Here is a 21,406-nt window from a genome sequence, read left to right as displayed (position 1 = left end):
CGAGAGACCTTGCCTGCGAGAGACCTTGCCTGCGAGAGACCTTGCCTGCGAGAGACCTTGCCTGCGAGAGACCTTGCCTGCGAGAGACCTTGCCTGAGAGACCTTGCCTGCGAGAGACCTTGCCTGCGAGAGACCTTGCCTGCGAGAGACCTTGCCTGCGAGAGACCTTGCCTGCGAGATCCCCCCCGTCAACAAAACCGAAATCGCCAAAATATAGTAATATGTCCCGCATTTTTCTTTTCGGAAGTTGGCAACCCTAACCAGCATACAGAATTCCGCACTGAACAAAAAGTCCGTTTTGAGCGGTGAGGGGAGTCCATCGTAAATGCTTCTGATTGGCCAGTATTGCGTTCAAGAAATCAACACAGATATGTCTGTGATTGGCTACATCGCTCAACGCTGCAGACATGTTAGAAATAGAAACTCTGCCTGTAAACCGTTTCTATTTTGTTTTAGTTGTTCTTATTGCTTTTCTGCAACAGATGAATAAAAATGTATTCGTTTTTATGTTTTATTCATAGATATTTCTTGTTTCCCGTAGTCCCGCGAATCGTTTTATTCTCCCTCACCCGGCACACACAGAGTTAGTGCATTACCGCCCGCGCTCCCTCTTATGACGTCATCACACAGTTACGGTAAAAAACATGCTACCTTTGAAGAAACCCCAATAAATGTTATTTTAACGCATTTTAAGACAGAAATTTACATATATAGACATTGAGCACTTTAATTTACACATTAATTGGTTGTGGTGGTTAACCTGCAATTTACACTTTAAGAGCGTGCACCGGCATAGCCGCACAGTGGGCGCACAACAGGTCATCAGGCGCACGTGAGCCAGGCCCATGCAGGCGACGCAGAACAGATGGGTGTCGGGGCGGTACGATAGGGCCCGAAAACAGGTTGCAGGTGGACGCCATCGGATGCTGAAGACAGGTAGGTCTTCCGTGCACCTTCAACGATGGCGAATCAGTCGAGTAGATATTATATTGAGTAGCACACTTCGATTTGAGCGTGAAGAAAGAGATTCTGATGCAATTGTACGCGCGCATGCATTTTATACTGCCAGAGGGCTTGACAGTATTTGCATGCTTTGCGTCAATTGGCCAGCTGTGTCAGCTGGCGTTAGCCCATAAGATTTCAGCAGAAGTGGAAGAGGGAGGATTTCCCATATACGTCACACGACGTAATGTCGATGTGACTGCCTTAAAAGGGAACGTTAGATTTAATGCGGGTGCGTTTCAGGTCTCTGTCTATGTCAAACGGGTCGGGTACGGAATTAAATTAGTGCTGCTGTCGGATAACGGGTTGGGTGGTAAATCACACATTGTTATTTAGAACAGGTTGTCTCGATTCAAACGAGCCCACACACACACACACATGACATGCTGCTTGGCTAGAGCTATAGGAATTTTGGGATTCGATCACGTCGGGATCATGAAGAAGTGAAGCAACATCATTTGAAAGTTACCAATGGAAACTGGATCTCGGGTATGGTGGGTAGGGACACTGTGTAGAGACCAATCGGATACTGCTTTACAGCTGGAGCACGCTTGGATTGGATTGATCGCTCAGATTGACAGGACTTGATTTACCGTGCGGCATAGAATAGGAGCGCACAGCTGAAACAGCGCTGGAAGATCATCACTCATCAACCACGATCTTATTACTTGTTACTTATTCTATGTAAATTATAAATATTGTACTCATGCAAGTAGTTCTTATGTTCAGTTCACTTCACTTGTTTGGAGAGGTTTTTGGATTTTTGATAAAAAGGCTACCATGTTTCCAAATGCCATAACTTTTGATTGGGACAAATTTTGTGTTGATATCTCAAAACAGATGCAGTTGACCTGATTGTGTGAACAAGCCCAAGCTGATTTTATTTCATATATAGGCTACTTTCTAATATTCATCATGTCAAGCATGAATAACAAAATAAATAAATAGCATCACTTTTTCAGGGGTTTTCAGCAATGTTGTTACACTGAACAAAATTGTAAACGCAACACTTTTGTTTTTGCCCCCTTATTTCATGAGCTGAACTCATGAAGATATTTACCACAGTATTTATCCCTGTATCTAACTTCAAAGAGGAATCAAAAATTACTCCCAAGTACTTTACTTGACCCTGCAGGTAACTACCCCATAGGTCTAAGTTATAATTTACATTCATATTACAAAGTGTATATAATAATAATTTCTGTTTTCCGCTCGTTCACCAGGACAAGATTATCAGCCATCCATGTTTTTACTTCCTCCAGACACCTAAGGAGTATTGCACTTGAGTCCTTGCTATTCAGTCTAAAAGGCAAGTAAATTTGAGTGTCGTCCACCTAGAGATGATAGGAGATACCATGATTTTTTTCTTTTTTTATCATTCCCAAAGGGAGCATATAGTGAAAACAAAACTGGACCTAAAAATTGATTCTAGTTGGACCCCACAGGTAATGGGCGCTGGGAAAGAAAATTAATTACCAAATTTCATTATAAAAGATCTTTGCTCCAAGTAAGAGAAAAACCATTTCAAATCATTCCCTGGATTCCAACAAACTGTTTTAAGCAGTTCAGGATTAAATGATCAATGGTAAGATCCAATAGAGCTAATGCCACATGATTACATAATTACCTGATTACTGAATAGCCGGAGGTCATTTACAACCCTTTAAATGGCTGATTCAGTACTATGCCCACATCTTAAAACCAGATTGGAATTTATCTAAAATAATTTGGTTAAAAAACTAGATAATTGTCCCAATACAACTTTTTTTAATAAACTGGGTAATTTTGATATCGGGTGATAATTTGTTTTTATCATATGGGTCCAGATTGTTTTTATTTTTATTTATTTTTTGTTTTTATTTTTTTAAGTAGGGCTCAATAATAGCTTGCTTGAGACAATGTAGTACAATCTAGGAGTGTAAAGGTTCTCGATAAAAAAAAAATCCCAAAAAAATACACCGAACCGTACCGTTCTCCACTCACGGTTCGGCAAGCACTTGGTGACGCATCTAATAATATGGTTTGTTGAAAATAATGCGTAAAACAGACAGACAGAGCTTTGCTACTGTATGTTTCTGTCGATGGATACACATTCTGGCTTCCAGATACGTTACAACAGTGATAATCAAAAAACATGGACTAAACAAACACACTTTGCAAACTTTGACTGATTGAAGAGTCAAAGATTGAGATTGAAGACAACGTGAGACTGCATTAGGGGTGGAACGGTACACAGAAGTCACGGTTCGGTTCATACCTCGGTTCAGACATCACGGTTCGGTACGATTTCGGTACAATGGAGGGAAAAGCAAAACAAAAATGCAGAAGGCATTGTATTTTTTATATAAGTTTTATTAATAAAGGCATAGAACCAGTTTATTTGTAGTGCACTGACAATAGTTTTATATAATTAGTTTATTAATTAAATTAATAAAAAGACAAAAAGACCTTGCGATATGTTTGGTAATTGTACCTGAATTAATTTAAAATTATTTTGCTATATTTCAGATCAATATATTTGTTTTCCTTAATTTTAATTAACATTATTAATTGACAATGTAACATTATTCTCATCTGAATTATAAATAATTGATTTCTGTATAAAATAATACTAACATTAAAAACACATTCGATTTTATTTTTTTAATCAATGTAGAATGTGTGAGATTAGTGCTCTGAGGACAAGAAATGAAAACCAATGCAATATGACGAATGTCCAAAAGATGGGACCCACAGACTGTTTTGAAATGGAGTTGGATACATTTGTTTTGCTTTTAAAACAGTGTGTGTGTGTGTGTGTGTCTGTGTGTGATTTTGGTTGGGTGACAGTTGTAGGTTACAGTTTGACAAGAGTTTACATAGTGACAAAAGCATAATGTTGTGTTTTATTGCGAGTGTACACAAATATAAGTAAACACTTTGCAGGTTTAATGATCTGTATGAACAAAATGACGGAGTATGTTTTTTATGTTTCCACTGTTCGATCGCGTGCCTCTCTCTCTCACACACACTTCGATCGCGTCTCTCTCTCTCTCTCTCTCTCATGCGGTCACACCAAACGCGAATAGAGCGTCAAATTCGCGTCTAGTTCGACGCTAGTCCAAAGTTTTATACCGTGTATTCAAATTCGTGCACCGAACCGTGACGCCCGTACCGTTTCGGTTCGATACGAATACATGAACCGTTCCACCCCTAGACTGCTGCATGTACATTAACTGTGGAAAGATATCAATTAAACAGCATTACATTTACCTCAAGCATTTAGTGTCGACAGCAGGTTTGTTCTCTAAAGAAATTAACTCTAGAGAGAAGCATTTTGTAGCACTCTATATTAGCCTATTCATTATATTTACTTAACCTGTTAGTAATGTTTTCATTATTTAATGTATGTTTACGGTAAATAAATGTGTCATGAAAACAACTTATGACAGCCACTAATGATAACATGTAAATGATTATATTTATGTATGATTATAAAATATGATTGATTATAAAAAATAAATGAGTAGAAAATTAACTTTAGAATTAGATTTAGAAGTTAATGCAAAACTGCCTTATGTGCAATTTACAGTACTTTTTTGTGTGTGTTAATTATATCTAAAATAAATAGCAACTCAATTTAATAATTTGGCCTCTGTTGTTAATTGTAATTAACCTTATTATAGTAATGTGTAATTAAGGGCTCCCCATATAGTTTACAGCATTAGCTTAGAATTTTTTATCCCTTTTTTATCCTTTATCCTTATTTAAATACATATACATTTTTGTAAAAAAGGAAAAAAAAAGAAAAGCAGCAGCAATTTTGTGTTTAGCTTTCTCCCCCTTGCTGTAACGAACTGTGACTTCAATACCGAGGTAAGTTCTGAACAGTCATGTTTGTGCACTGTTACAACCCTAATCAGGGCCGGATTATCCATAGACGGGATTGGGCGAGTGCCCTGGGGCACCAGCCAATAGGGGGGCACCAAATGATTAAGAGAATGACTAAACCTTTAAAATAGTTTTCATGTTTTGTATATTATTTTGCTGGAAGAGATGCAGATATAAAATGAACAGTTAATGATAACATATACAGAGAGAATATAAAATATGCTAATAAAGAATTGCGATTGGGTCAGGTCACAGTGTAGTAGCCTATTTCTTCGAAATGAAGAAAAGACAGAGACATCGATCGACATCACCAGCAGAAGCCACTAGCAGCGAAAAATGCCTCAACCGATACTCAAGCAGCAGCTAATGTTGTGAGCAAAGGCGGTAGCCTAACACAAAGTCTAGAAAAAGTTGTTCTGCTAAAGGTAAGGCTTATTTACCATTATTTCTGGGCAAATAGGCTACTGTATGTGACGCTGTTGTCGATTTGAAATTTGGAACGGTTTTCTCTTTTAGCTGGTTGCTTAGTTAGAGATGCTTAGTAGGGTTGGGAATCGTAAGAAATTTTTCGGTTCCGGTTCCGATTCCGGTTCCGCCAAACGATTCCGGTTCCGGTTCCCATTCAATAAAAATTATTAAAACAACTAATACAAATAGTAGTACGGGGAAAATACACAATCCTTTTTGTGTTTTATTTCTGATACTTGTCAAATGAGTTTAACAGACTGGCAATGTCAACAAATGCAACATATTATTTAGCAATAATTTTTTCTGAAGGAAAATAAAAAATGTTGCATTCTCAAGGATAATTTGGGACCTCTCCTATATCTTATTGTATCTCCAGCAGTGGAATACCCTCTCAGAAGGGGTAGAATATGCTTGAACACACATGTAAGATCCAGACAGGTGAAACATAATATTTTTAAAATCGGTCCGAATGATCGATTCATAAAAACTTCACTTGTTTCCTTACTGGATTAAAGTGCTCTAGCAGTTAATAAACAGAAATGCATGCGTCTTGCGGAAGAACATTGTAGCCGGAGCTACTTCTCTATGTTTATGTCTATGACGCGGGTGAGTCACGCAGGCACTGGGCTACTCCGCAGCAGTGCCGAACCGACCAGTGTAAAGTAGTCCGAGTCTAAACGCTTATTACAGCCTTACCGTAGTGATTCAGGATAAGACAAAAACACGTTTTGAAAAAAGGCATTCATGATGTAATCGCTCATTATATACATTTTGTAAATTCTGAAGCGAATTTTCGTTATTTGAAGCGACTTTCAAAAGGTGATTAACTGTTTTGGTTGCTACAGTAGACATCAGTGTTTATTCTCGAACTATAAACTTTGTAGAACATTGTAGCCGGAGCTACTTCTCTATGTTTATGTCTATGACGCGGGTGAGTCACGCAGGCACTGGGCTACTCCGCAGCAGTGCCGAACCAACCAGTGTAAAGTAGTCCGAGTCTAAACGCTTATTACAGCCTTACCGTAGTGATTCAGGATAAGACAAAAACACGTTTTGAAAAAAGGCATTCATGATGTAATCGCTCATTATATACATTTTGTAAATTCTGAAGCGAATTTTCGTTATTTGAAGCGACTTTCAAAAGGTGAATAACTGTTTTGGTTGCTACAGTAGACATCAGTGAGTGTTTATTCTCGAACTATAAACTTTTATCTCAGTACTTCTGTGATCATTTGAATATTTTTAACACAGAAATATCGATACTGTGTTGTTGAAAAGACTGAAAGTAAAGCTAGCTGTTTCATGTAGAACTGCTCTCTCTGGGTCAGCGACAGCGCAAACAGATTTGAATGTCCCGGTGTGAAGTTTTTGTCATTTAGGAATAAGATCGCGTGGGTGTTTGTTGAGTTATGTTTCAGCTATCGTTGCATTCAAAAGAAAAAGTGGACTGAATTCATTCCGATCGATGAATCTGAATGTATGTTTACATGAACGCTAAACGTGATCGGGTTGATGTGCGCGTTTATACGCAAGCTTAAAATCGGAAGAGGTAACGTTAGTAGGCTATAGGCTGCTGTGTGCATATACCCATCTCCTACATTGGTTCTTTGTTTTAAACAGCAGGCTTAATATTTATCCATATCTGGTCATAATTTGTGGACAATGAGCACATGAACCGTTGTTGTACCGTGTTGCTTATATTTATCAGTAAAATGCCCCTCCCTTCTCGCGCCCAAAACCAGTCGTCTCTGGGTGATAATCCGAAAAATGACTGGTAGGACATTGTCCTGCTCCACTTCTCAGACGCTGAGTGAAAGGAGAATTTTAAAATGACGGGACACTTGATTATATGACACTTTATTCAACAGGAAGAACATTTCGAGCGTCATACGTCATTACGCTATTTCAAAGTCATTGCACATACGCAGTCCTTTCAGTTTCAGTTTTTAATCCGAATAAAAAAAGGAATAACCCACCCCTTTCAATCCGATCGAAATTTGATTCCGATCGAGCTTAATCGGATCAATTAAGGTTGAATAAAAGCGTTTCAGTTCGATTGAGCCGTCAATCCGATTACTAATGGATTTGGTTGCATTTGAATGTTTTGCTGCTGTGCGTCTCTGTGGTGCTGAATTTAGCTGATTCTTGGGCTTGCTTATTTGGTATATGGTTTTTTTAGACATAAGGTTTTGCATGTAGTCCTCATACATGCCATTTATGATGGAAATAAAGATATTTAGTATGACATGTTCATGTTGCACTAGCATGTGAGTTGTATGGGGTGGGGGGCACTTAAAATGTGGTCACCCTAGGACACTACACTGTGTTAATCCGGGCCTGACCCTAATATATATATATATATATATATATATATATATATATATATATATATATATATATATATATATATATATATATATATATACACACACACTATATTACACGGTAATAACTAAATTGTAGTATATTATAGTATTTACTACACTTTGGATGGAAGACCATACCCTGTCCATTGCGGATTTCAGTGGTAAGTCTCTTTTAAGTGGTCAATTCACTTACTAGCTCTTGAATGATTGGTCAATACCAAGTAAGGCAGCTGCTTCAGCATAACGGTAAACTAATATCACTGTACTCCAGCTGTAAACCTGCAGGTTTTAGACCCAATAAATTATTATCTCCATGAAGATTATAGACGGGTTAACTTGTGTGTTTATGTGTGTGTGTGTGTGTGTTTCAGGAACTGCCAATGCCAGATTCTCCTGCTTGACTGCAATGTCAAGTTACTGATTCTGCTAAAAAAAAAAATTAAACAATTTATAAAAATTAAACAATGCATCCAAGAACAAAAAGATAAAAAGATTTTTAAAAGAAAGAAATTAATAGCTTCTTAAAATGTTGTTTGGTGTTATTCATTTTTAAGGATTTTGCATGCATATCATTGGTACATGTTTGGCCCCTGACCTGTGCTGTTATGACTGTAATATTGTAGTATCATATACTAGGCAACAGTTTATAAGACCCCCGGTATAATGTGATTATTAGACATGAGTAATCATCAAAATCAACAAACATTCAGCTAGCCTCGCGCTCTGTTTACATCTTTACATCTACATTTTGTAACTTCATCTACACACATCTATGTATGTAACGCTAAAGCTGTTATCCAACCTGAGAAGCGTCGTCGAGATGTCCGTGTCCATGGTTGTGTTCCACACCGTCAACCTCCACCTCAAACACCCCTGCCATCTTTACACTTACAAGCCGACACTGTTCAAGACACTTCCGGGTTACACGCCGCCTTCGTCTTCTTCGTCTTTTTCCGTTTTTGTGGCAAGAAAACTTAATACTGTGCATTTCCGCCACCTACTGAGATGGAGTGTGGAGCATGTAAATAAAATAAATTTAATAATATTAATAATAACAATAATAGTTTATTAAAACACACAGAAGCTCAAATGTCTTTAATTTACAACCCACCAAAATATAAGTTTGTAGAGAGAAAGAAAGTAACTCGAAGGAATTATGAAAGAAATTGTATAGTAAGATGTACTTTTTAAAATAACAATAATCAAATCTATTAAAACATAATTTTAAAGGAATATCACACAAGTTTTTATACATGTTTTAATTTAAACAGTGAATACGTTTTTTTTTTTTCAAAAACATGATTTTAAAAAGTAAATTTGTATTTGTGCATATAATGTTTAAAAAAAATATTTTTTTAATTGTCAGCTGATAAAACCTGTGCTTCATGGAGCATATTCATATAACATCTAAGGCTAAATGTAGCTCTTTACTGGCTGAGTTAGATGGCGATTAACACTAAACGGGGGGATCGGGGGGGATCGGGGGGGGAGAGCCACCCTTTTCCGACTGAGGACCATGGCCTCGGATTTGGAGGTGCTGATTCTCATCCCAGCCGCTTCACACTCGGCTGCAAACCGTCCCAGTGCATGCTGAAGGTCCTGGTCTGAAGGGGCCAACACGACAACATCATCCGCAAAGAGCAGAGACGAAATCGTGTGGTTCCCAAACCTGACACCCTCCGGCCCCTGGCTGCGCCTAGAAATTCTGTCCATAAAAATTATGAACAGAACCGGCGACAAAGAGCAGCCCTGCCGGAGTCCAACATGCACCGGGAAGAAGTCTGACTTTGTCCCAGAGGCTGTAATTTCATTGGACGCAGAGAAAGCCTTTGACCGGGTGGAGTGGAGGTGTCTTTTTTACACTTTAGAAAAATTTGGTTTCGGTCAAAAATTTATTTCTTGGGTGAGGTTACTGTATTCTGGCCCACAAGCTTCTGTTAGGACCAATAATACTCGTTCAGGATATTTTCCCCTCCACCGATCCACTCGCCAGGGATGCCCTCTGAGTCCACTTCTCTTTGCAATTGCTATTGAGCCTCTCTCTATTGCACTGCGATCTGATTCTTCTATAATGGGCATAAAAAGAATGGGTACAGAACAAAAGGTGTCTTTGTATGCAGATGATCTTCTTCTCTACATTTCAGATTTGGATATGTCGATACCTACAGCACTTGGTGTCTGAAAGTCCTTTGGTTTAATATCTGGTTATAAATTCAATCTAAGCAAGAGCGAGATCTTTCCACTGAACTCTGCAGCTAGGAACTACCCTTTACATAATTTTCCATTTAAGATCTCCCAACATAGATTTACCTATCTTGGAGTTTGCATCACGGATACATTTAAAGGGATAGTTCGGCCAAAAATGATATTTAAACGATGCATTACTCACCCTCAAGCCGTTCGAGATGCATATGTCAATCTTGTTTCAGACGAACACATTTTCAGTTATTTTAGAAAATGTCTTAGACCCTTCAGTGGATATAATGTGAAGCAATGGGGTCCACCTCCTTCAAGTCCCAAAATGTGCATATATCCTTCACAGAAGTAATCCATCCGGCTCCAGGGGGATAAACGAAGGCCTTATGAGGGTAATCCGTGCGGTTTTGTCGTAAAAATATACATATTTAAAACTTTATAAATAAAAATATCTGACTTCCGGCAACGATCGACGCGCGTCCACGGGTGATGGAAGTCGGCGTACGAGGTAGGACGTAGCGTCGTGACGTAGAACGAACGCGCCCGCGCAGCCAGAGAGCTATGCAGAGAGCAGAGCAAAACATCACCCGTGAACGCGCGTCGATCGTTGCCGGAAGTCAGATATTTTCATTTATAAAGTTTTAAATATGTATATTTTTACGACAAAACCGCACGGATTACCCTCATAAGGCCTTCGTTTATCCCCCTGGAGCCGGATGGATGACTTCTGTGAAGGATATATGCACATTTTGGGACTTGAAGGATGTGGACCCCATTGCTTCACATTATATCCACTGAAGGGTCTAAGACATTTTCTAAAATAACTGAAAATGTGTTCGTCTGAAACAAGATTGACATATGCATCTCGAACGGCTTGAGGGTGAGTAATGCATGGTTTAAATATAATTTTTGGCCGAACTATCCCTTTAAAAGACTTTTTTAAATTTAACTTTGCTAATTTGCTTCTCCAGATGGAGAAAGAGTTTGAGCGCTGGTCACTGCTTCCCCTGTCCTTGGCTGGAAAAATCAACTCAGTTAAAATGAATATCCTTCCAAAGTTCTCTTATTATGTTCAGTGCATACCCATTTTTCTGCCTCAACACTATTTTCATCAAATTGATTCCCTAATTTTGGGTTTTATTTGGAATAAAAAGATTCCCAGAATGCGTAAGTCTTTTCTTCAGAGACCTAAAATACTTGGGGGAATGGCTTTACCTAACTTTCAGTTTTATTACTGGGCCACAAATCTTAGGGTCATGCAATACTGGTTAAATCAAGATTTTTCTCATGAATCATCTGTATGGCTTACCATGGAAGCTTCCTCATGTATGCCTACGACGCTATCAGCCTTAGTACATGCTCCCATTAAATGCTCATCTTCTCCCTACACCAAAAATATTATTGTTAAAACTACACTGAGAATCTGGAGGCAATTTAGACACCACTTTGGTTTACAAACCTCCTCTATTTCTGCACCTATAGCAGCATATTTTTTTTTTTTACCACCATTATTGGATAGGACTTTCTCCCAGTGGTCGGAATTGGGAATTACAACAGTCAAGGATTTTTATATAGATAATGTATTCGCGTCTTTCCAGCAATTACGGGAGAAATGTGCATTGCCCAAACACAATTTTTTCAGATATTTGCAGGTTCGCAGTTTTGTTCAGGACATGCACCCTCAGTTTCCTTGCCTCCCTAGCGCCAATCCCATTGACTCCTTCCTAAAAACCTATTCATGTAATGAAGGGTATGATTTCTCATTTTTATGAAGCAATATGCTCCTTGCATGGAAGTTCACTTGCTTCTATTAAATCTCAGTGGGAGGAGGACATAGGAGAAAACATTCCAGAAGAACAAGTTTTAAGTTTCAAGTTTATTGTATTTATAAAGCACATTTAAAACAACCTTGGTTGACCAAAGTGCTGTACAAAATATAGCTATCAAAATCCATACAAAAATTAAAAACAACTTTCACAAAACATTGACCGCACAAGAATACAAGTAGGTTTTAAAAAAAAATCTGAACTCAGACACTGTGGGCGCTGTTTTAATATGTAATGGCAATTTGTTCCATAACCTGGGGCCAGCTACCGCAAAGGCTCTGTCACCCCTACATTTCAGCTTGGTTCTGGGTACTCATAACAGGTGGTTAGACTGTGATCTGAGCAGTCTGATTGGTTTGTTTTCCACCACCAGCTCCGTAAGGTATTGAGGAGCAAGATTACTTAGTGCTTTATACACGAACAGCAAGACTTTAAAATCAATACGATACTGAACTGGTAACCAGTGCAGTAAACGTAGTGTGGACGTGATGTGATCCCGTTTGCGAGTGCCTGTGAGCAAGCGGGCAGCTCCGTTTTGGACCAGTTGAAGTCGGTGAATAGATGACGCAGGTAGTCGTAGATATAGCGAGTTACAGTAGTCAAGTCGAGATGAAATAAAGGCATGAATTATAATCTCAAAACTGTTCCTACTTAGGTTTAACTTTCGCTAATCTCCGGAGGTGGTAAAAACTGCAACGGACAACTGTATGTATTTGTTTGTTTAAGTTTAGGCCACTATCCAATATAAAACCCAGGTTCTTTGCCGAAAGTGAGCGATATAACGTGAGCGAACCCAAGTCAACATAGCTCAGGTCACTTTTCTCAGTTGGCCCAAACAGGACTATTTGAGTTTTATCATCGTTCAGGTGGAGAAAGTTCTTATTGAGCCATGTTTTCAATTCTTGAAGGCAATCCGTCAATTGATTTAACGCAGACTTATCACGTTTAAATGGTATGTATAGCTGATAAGATACTCCAAATCTTCTAAATATGGAACCTATAGGTAGCATGTATAGAGAGAACAGCAACGGTGCTAACGTTGAACCCTGAGGGACACCACATATAACCTGTGCTACGGTGGAGGAGTGATTCCCTATATTTACGGAGAATTTTCTATTGGACAAGAAGGACCGGAACCAGTCAAGTACCGTGCCTCTTAAACCAATGCATTGCTCCAGACGAGACAGAAGGACACCATGATCAACAAAGTCAAACGCAGAACTAAGATCTAGCATTATTAAAGCTACGATGTTACCAGCGTCAGTGGACATTAAAATATCATTAAAGACTTTCAGAAGAGCAGTCTCTGTACTATGTAAAGTTTTAAAACCAGACTGAAAAATATCTGAAATACCATTTCTATTCAAATAATCTTGAAGCTGCATACATACAATTTTTTCTAGAATTTTTGATATGAACCCTGTATGAAGGGTTGAAGAACAATGGGTAAAGATTTTACGTTGTGTAGACTCCTCATCCTTCTGCGCCAGACAGGGTCGGATGCAGTGTAAAATCCTTCATCGCACCCACTGGACCAAAGTTGACTCTCTAAAATATATTCTGAGATCGCTGTCATCAAGCCCCTGCATCTACTGCGCATATGTTTTGGTCTTGTCCATCTTTTCACAAATATTGGTCTCTGATCTTTAAAACATTATCTGAAGTTCTTGGAATTTATGTTAAACCTTTGCCCGTTTAACATATATATCATTATCATTATCATTATATTTGAGAGAGAGAGCCTGTGTGTCTGACTGTGTATGCACATATTGCACATCTGCACCTATGTTCTCTCTCTGTTTTGCGCATGTGCTACCGCTCTCGCGCGCTATTTCAGTCACAATACAGACAGACAGCAGACGACAACAAGCAAACCATGAGTCTGATAAAGCAAAAAATTACTTGGTAAGTTTTTTCTCTTACTGCTGTGCTGCCTGCTTATAGGGCCGCTGCGCCTACATGTATTTGTTTAATATGTCAAGCAATCATTAAATACAACATAGCATATTGCAAAAATGGCATTTGCTGTGAGAAACAGAATGGACCTCGGGTTCGGGTCGGGTCGGGTTCGGGCCGGGTCGGGTTCGGGCTTAATATGTAAATGTAATTGTCGGGTCGGGTCGGGTCGGGTTAAATGATTGCGGGTACGGGCCGGGTTCGGGCTTCAGTTTAAAGCCCGTGCAGACCTCTAGACTCAAAATCTCCAGCCTCCCTCGGGATCCGGTCGAGGCAATGCCGGAGGTGGGAGTTGAAGATCTCTCTGACAGGAGACTCGGCCAAACGTTCCCAGCAGACCCTTACAGTATGCTTGGGTCTGCCGAGTCTGTCCAGCTTCCTCCCCCGCCATCGGATCCAACTCACCACCAGGTGGTGATCAGTTGACAGCTCCGCCCCAAACGGCCACAAAGTCGATCATCGACCTACGGCCTAGGGTGTCCTGGTGCCACGTGCACTGATAGACACCCTTATGCTTGAACATGGTGTTCGTTATGGACAAGCTCTAACTAGCACAGAAGTCCAATAACAGAACACCGCTCAGGTTCAGGTCAGGGGGGCCGTTCCTCCCAATCACGCCCCTCCAGGTGTCACTGTCATTGCCCACGTGGGCGTTGAAGTCCCCCAGTAGAACGACGGAGTCCCCAGTCGGAGTACTTTCCAGCAACCCTCCCAGAGACCCCAAGAAGGCCGGGTACGTAAGCACACACGACAGTGAGAGACCTATCCCCGACCTATAGGCGCAGGGAAACGACCCTCTGGTTCCGGGGTAAACTCCAACACATGGCGGCTGAGCTGGTGGGCTATAAGCAAACCCACACCAGCCCGCCGCCTCTCACCATGGGGAACTCCAGAGTGGTGAAGAGTCCATCCTCTCTCAAGGAGTGTGGTTCCAGAGCCCAAGCCGTGCGTAGAGGTGATCCCGACTATCTCTAGTCGGAACCTCTCAACCTCACACACAATCTCAGGCTCCTTCCTCGCCAGCGAGGTGACATCCCACGTCCCTAGAGCTAGTTTCCGTGTCCAGGGATCGGGTTGTCGAGGCCCCCGCCTTCGACTGCCGCCCGATCCTCTCAGCACCAGCCCCTTATGGTTCCTCCTGTAGGTGGTGAGCCCACGGGAAGGCGGCCCCACGTCGCTCCTTCGGGCTGAGCCCGGCCGGACCCCGTGGGGGGAGGCCCGGCCACCAGGCGCTCGCATTCGAGCCCCAACCCCGGGCCTGGCTCCAGGGTGGGGCCCCGGCTGCGCCATACCGGGCGACGTCACGGTCCTCGATTTTATTGTACTCATAAGGGTTTTTTGAACCGCTCTTATGCCGAGTTCAGACTGCACGATTTTCAAAATAATCGGGTCACTGTTGTTTTCACACTGCATGACTATCTGGGGTAACATTCAGTTGCTGCTGTGTTCACACTGCACAATGGATCGGCGACAGGAGGTTTCACAGTGCATGACTTTACAAAAGAAAGAATCGCCGATAACTTCTGCCTGGTCCACAAACTATGTTTCACAACCAAACAAACGCGGGAAGTGATAGGAAATAACGGAAGATCACGCGTGCGTGAGACCGGAGTTCTCGCGCGACACTGAATTTGTTATTAAAAATGATAGCCTACAAATTGTCTGTGCACTGATTTGTAGCGAAAAAAAAAAAAAAATAGTAATAAACAGTTTATCCAGGAAATGGTTGGGAAGACGAGGGGAGCAAGGACTGTGTTTTGCAAAGAGAGTTTGGGGTAAATAAATAATTTAGCAAATGTCCTGCTGTTGCTGCTGGTCATGCAAATGTTTGTGCTTTGTTTCTGTTTGATGTACTTGTAAATATAGGCCTATCTATTAAAATACTGATATTCTGGGCCCGTATTCCTAAAGAATCTTAATGTAAAAAGTAGCTCCTAGTGACAAAATTCTAAGAAAATTCTTAGAAATGTGGGCGTTTACTCTTAAAATTAAAGAAAAAATCCTAGTAAAGAAAAAAGTAATTCAGAAAGCATCTTAACCCTTAAAAGAGGTCTTAAGGTCAAAATTGTTAGGAGTATGGATGAGGACTTTTAAGAGGCTTAAGAGTTTCTTTAGCAGAGGAGAAAATGACAGAACGATGAAGAGGGAGAAGAAATGTGATGCAGACAATAGATGACGACAGTGAGTTAATAAGACGCTATAGATGAGATTGTGCAGTGATCATGTTTGTGACTGATCTTATTAGAGACACGCTAATATCTCCGACACAGCGCAGGAATGCCATAACGCCAGAAATGATCACTACATTAAGATATTTGGCAAATGGGAAAATGCAATAAAGCAATAGTGATTTGGGTCTGTGACAACCTTCTGTAAGCAGTGATCACACAAACATTACAGCACTTTCAGAACCTCTTATTGTGTCGCAGTTCATTTAGTTTCCACTGGACATTCCCACCTTGCAGGCTCAAAAAACTGTATTTATGAATATAGCAGGCTTCCCTGGTGCGCACAAGCAGGGGAATGAACCGTTAATAATGTGCGCTATAAGCTCCCACGTCCGCTTCTCGCTCCATGCTGTGACACCCTGCCCGAATTTTCCTTTAAGGACGGCCTAGTGTTCATCCACTAACTCGGCTAACAGTAAACACGGTTCTTCTGACCAGTCAGGCTTTCTCGTCTTTCTTGTTTTTTAATCCATGTTTTCAAAACAAACATTCAAACCACCACTTAAATAGACAGCAATCAGTGTAATTGGAAACAGTGGAACAATTTTTATCATTCTAAGCCAATCAAATTAACAGCAAGGTAAAAAAAAGGATTTATATACATAAAAATAATGTGCGTGTGTGTGTGTGCGTGTGTGAGTAAACTCTATACTTAAAATGGCTCTTTTTTTTCCTTCTTGGACAACCAACCAATCACAGTCTTCAAAAGATTGTGTCATACATAGCAACGGGGTCAGCCCCGCCTCCTCACTAAGATGAGAGTTTTTGTCTTTTCCTTACTCAGAGTTGCTCTCAGATCGGTCCCGAATCACTCTTAAGCTAAGACTCCTACGTAAAAGTTTTTAAGCTAAATTAAGAGTTTTCTAAAAGAATTCTTAGATTCTTTAGGAATACGGGCCCTGGTCTATAACTCCTCCTCCTCCTCCCTGTATCTTGCTCTCTCATTGGCTGTCGGTCATCGCCGATGTAGTTTTCAGTCAGAACACATTCACACAGCAGGATTGTGAATCGCCGACAGGTCCTGGGCCCGTATTCCTAAAGAATCTAAGAATCCTTTTAGAAAACTCTTAATTTAGCTTAAAAACTTTTACGTAGGAGTCTTAGCTTAAGAGTGATTCGGGACCGATCTGAGAGCAACTCGGAGTAAGGAAAAGACAAAAACTCTCATCTTAGTGAGGAGGCGGGGCTGACCCCGTTGCTATGTATGACACAATCTTTTGAAGACTGTGATTGGTTGGTTGTCCAAGAAGGAAAAAAAAGAGCCATTTTAAGTATAGAGTTTACTCACACACACACACACACACACACACGCACATTAGTTTTATGTATATAAATCCTTTTTTTTACCTTGCTGTTAATTTGATTGGCTTAGAATGATAAAAATTGTTCCACTCTTTCCAATTACACTGATTGCTGTCTATTTAAGTGGTGGTTTGAATGTTTGTTTTGAAAACATGGATTAAAAAACAAGAAAGACGAGAAAGCCTGACTGGTCAGAAGAACCGTGTTTACTGTTAGCCGAGTTAGTGGATGAACACTAGGCCGTCCTTAAAGGAAAATTCGGGCAGGGTGTCACAGCATGGAGCGAGAAGCGGACGTGGGAGCTTATAGCGCACATTATTAACGGTTCATTCCCCTGCTTGTGCGCACCAGGGAAGCCTGCTATATTCATAAATACAGTTTTTTGAGCCTGCAAGGTGGGAATGTCCAGTGGAAACTAAATGAACTGCGACACAATAAGAGGTTCTGAAAGTGCTGTAATGTTTGTGTGATCACTGCTTACAGAAGGTTGTCACAGACCCAAATCACTATTGCTTTATTGCATTTTCCCATTTGCCAAATATCTTAATGTAGTGATCATTTCTGGCGTTATGGCATTCCTGCGCTGTGTCGGAGATATTAGCGTGTCTCTAATAAGATCAGTCACAAACATGATCACTGCACAATCTCATCTATAGCGTCTTATTAACTCACTGTCGTCATCTATTGTCTGCATCACATTTCTTCTCCCTCTTCATCGTTCTGTCATTTTCTCCTCTGCAAAAGAAACTCTTACGCCTCTTAAAAGTCCTCATCCGTACTCCTAACAATTTTGACCTTAAGACCTCTTTTAAGGGTTAAGATGCTTTCTGAATGACTTTTTTCTTTACTAGGACTTTTTCTTTAATTTTAAGAGTAAACGCCCACATTTCTAAGAATTTTCTTAGAATTTTGTCACTAGGAGCTACTTTTTACATTAAGATTCTTTAGGAATACGGGCCCAGATATTTAGCATGCCAAATATCTCACGGGCGTCGGCGACTCGTCGGCGATTCTCTCAGATCGCGTCTTTGCTCATTCACACTGCGTGATTGTCACTCGCGTGAACGAGCACCGATTTGCCTGTTATTTCGGGCATTTGTCGGCGATTTCTCAAAACCTGTCGGCGAGCCAAAATCGGGGCTAAAATCGTGCAGTCTGAACTCGGCATTAGTCTGACCCGTCGCCTAGGACCTGTTTGCCTTGTGAGACCCTAGCAGGGGCATATAGCCCCGGACAACATAGCTCCTAGGGTCATTCGGGTACTCAAACCCCTCCACCACGTTAAGGTGGCAGTTCAAGGAGAGGAACATTTAATTTTCAACAATATTATTGATCTGCCTGCATTGACACCATTATATGAGAACTGAACTGAGGTGAACGATGACATTACGGTTTTTTCCAGAGCGGCTATGCCAAATTAACTAAATTAATAACTTTTTACAAAAAAAGCTAACTTTGTTGCATTATTTTCCTGTTATCACTGTAAAGCTGCTTCGAAACAATCTATGTTGTAAAAAGCGCTATTAGTCGGGTAGTGCACATATTAAATAATACCATTACCCAGGTGATAAAAGCACCAAATTTTAAATGAAGCTTCTTTAGCACTTCCTGAATGATTTCAGCCTAGGAGCCCAGCTGAAATATTGAAGTTTAGTGTCAAATCACTTAAAAAACAATATTCATGAAAAACTTTTTTGTTCTTTTTTTTCTCTCAAGTAAAACTATCAGGGTAATGGCCTTTTAAGACCACTGAATAAGCTTCCTTTTGTTAATTTGTGTTCAGGCCAGGAGATCTTTCAAATTATAAGTGTAAAATAGAGTGCCAAGACACCTTATACCTCAAAAAACCTCAAAAAGCCCTGTATAATATAGGCGGAATTATTAAAAAAGGCAGTAAAAATGCTTAAATGTTAAGAGGTCTTGGTTTTCTCTTTTATTTTTCAATTCAACTAGGTCATTCATATAGCTATCTACTACTGATTCATAGTTTGGTCATTAGTTTTATGTTAGGCTGCATCACATCACATTAAATCCTATTTGTGTGTGACATTACATAGCTAGATGTACTTTCAGATATTTTGGTTTCCTATTGTAGACGTGTTGCAGGACAGAATGTCTTGATTCGTTTGTTCTTTTATGCTTACATAACATTAGTTTCTGAAACTTCAACATGTAGTTGAACTGGGGCCGTATTCACAAAGAATTTTAAGGCTAAAAGTAGCTCCTAACTGGCGAATTTAGGAGCAACTCCTAAAAATAATGGACGTGTCACTCCTAACTTTAAGACTCCTAATTTTTTTCACTAAGAGTAATTCACGAAGCATTTTAGCCCTAAAAGTAGCACCTAAGTCTGGGACAGCTTAAAAGAAGTCGAGAGGACTCCTAACTCACTAAGACCTATTCACAAAGGATTGTGGCGCATATAGTCTAGTAGCCAGCCCATAGAGCCCCATTGTGAACCCGGAAATGTTGAGTACACCAAAGTTTTATTGCAGAAATGTGAAGTATGGGTCCCCAGCATACAGAAACTGCCGGATGCTAATTTGCATATGTTGAGCAATTTTCATAATTAGCATAATTAGCATTATTAGCTTAATCGTCCATTTTGACCAGATATTTTGCACTGTATGGCCAATTTCTACAATATGTGAGTGGTTTTAGAGGTTTTAGAGAATGCTGATTTCATTTCTGGCGCTATCAGACTCCAAAATGGTAATTCTATAACAAATTTGTATACATTTAGACAAATTTTTTATTAATTTCGGACAAAATTTTAGGTTATTTTCATGGTAAACACAATAATTTCACATTTCAGAATCACAAGAGCTCTTGCTCTTTGATGTGAATGTTGATAACCTAATTTTTGTTTACATTTCTTGAGGTCCGGTCATGTTTTTATGAAAATAAACTGTTGCAGCTAGCTGTTGTAGTTGTAATAAGTATGTTGTAAAGCAAGGGAGCATAGTCTAGTTTTAAACTCAAAATTCACCTTGCAAATATTTTTTTCTTATATCGCCTTAATATTCATACAAAAGTCAGTCAAGTGATTTAATGTTGACATTTTAATGTTTTCATTCACTTAATGTTTTCACATTAAGATAAAAGGTGGAAAGAGTTATAAGGAGAGTATTGTTCAATGCATTGTGAATTTCTAGTCAGATCCATTTTGTGGCTAAATCTGGTGTTCTAAAATTAGTTACCATTATTTTAAAATTTTGGATTCTTCTTTTTTTTAAATTCAGACTTTGACATCAGGTTTGATAAGGAAAGGATTAAAAACAGTCGATATTCAGTGTTATTGCTGCTTTCTCAAGTTGTTGTGGAGGAACATTCTCTAGGGTTAAGTACTTTCAAAACAAAGAGAGATTGGTTTGATCAGGTCAAAATGTCGGGAAAGAAGTGTCTGTTTGCACCATGCAGTGGCAAAGATGGCGACTTTAAAATATCTGGGTCCAAAGGAATCGCTACTATGCTAATTAAGAGCGAGGAGCTCAGAGACACAGCCATACATGAGACTTTGTCAAACATTATTGCTACTGATGGTGCTTCATCAGCTTCTGTGTTATGTCACAAATCGTGCTACAGCTCATATACTTCTCGCTCTAGAAATGATTGCAAACGCAAGTCAGACTCATGTCAGAGTCAGCCCGGAAAGCGAATCATTCGCTCTAAACTCTCTGCCTTTGAGTATTCAAAACAGTGCTTGTTCTGTGGTCTTATTTGTGAAGAAAAAGACTCTAAAAATCCTAACAGGTGGAATCCAGTTAAAAAATGTCAGACTTTAGATAGGCCAGGCCTTCCATCCTTCAAAGATGTGATTTTGTCTAAATGTGATGAAAGACAGGATGATTGGGCAGAAGTTGTGAAGTTACGGGTGAATGGCATCATGGACCTACCTGCAGCTGATGCTCAGTATCACTTCAAGTGTTACAATGCTTTCAGGAAGGTACCTATTGACTCAAGTGCAACTGCTAGTAAACCAATTGACAGCTGCCTAGCTTCGGTCATAGACCACATGAGTGCAAACAAGACAGTGACTTGGACTGTCTCTGAATTACATGATGTTTTTGTAGCTAATTCTGGGAGTTTGTGCCGGAAGCAAATGCTAGCCAACCTGTGTGATTATTATGGTGATGCTGTTATTGTACTGAGAGTTGAAGGATGCCAGACGATTGTTGGCTTTAGGCAGTAC

At 39.9% G+C, this 21,406-nt stretch overlaps 1 protein-coding gene across 2 annotated transcripts in view; it reads right to left on the bottom strand.

Annotated features, from left to right (window-relative positions):
- rnf121 (ring finger protein 121) overlaps window positions 1–8,625 on the bottom strand; it is a 227,693-nt gene extending 219,068 nt beyond the window's left edge. Inside the window, exon 1 of one of the 2 annotated variants that reach the window (XM_056239150.1) lies at window positions 8,509–8,625. In XM_056239150.1, coding sequence (XP_056095125.1) covers window positions 8,509–8,586 — 78 coding nt within the window. In that variant the 5' untranslated portion in view covers window positions 8,587–8,625. The remainder of the gene's footprint in view (window positions 1–8,508) is intronic. The other variant, XM_056239151.1, reaches the window with a different exon arrangement.
- Window positions 8,626–21,406: the final 12,781 nt, after the last annotated feature.

This window comes from Rhinichthys klamathensis, unplaced genomic scaffold (assembly GCF_029890125.1).
Source record: "Rhinichthys klamathensis goyatoka isolate OS25496 unplaced genomic scaffold, OSU_Roscu_1.1 h1tg000554l_1, whole genome shotgun sequence".
Taxonomy (NCBI): domain Eukaryota; kingdom Metazoa; phylum Chordata; class Actinopteri; order Cypriniformes; family Leuciscidae; genus Rhinichthys; species Rhinichthys klamathensis.
The sequence above is the reverse complement of the archived record's forward strand: the minus strand, read 5'-3'. Positions and strand labels throughout refer to the sequence as shown.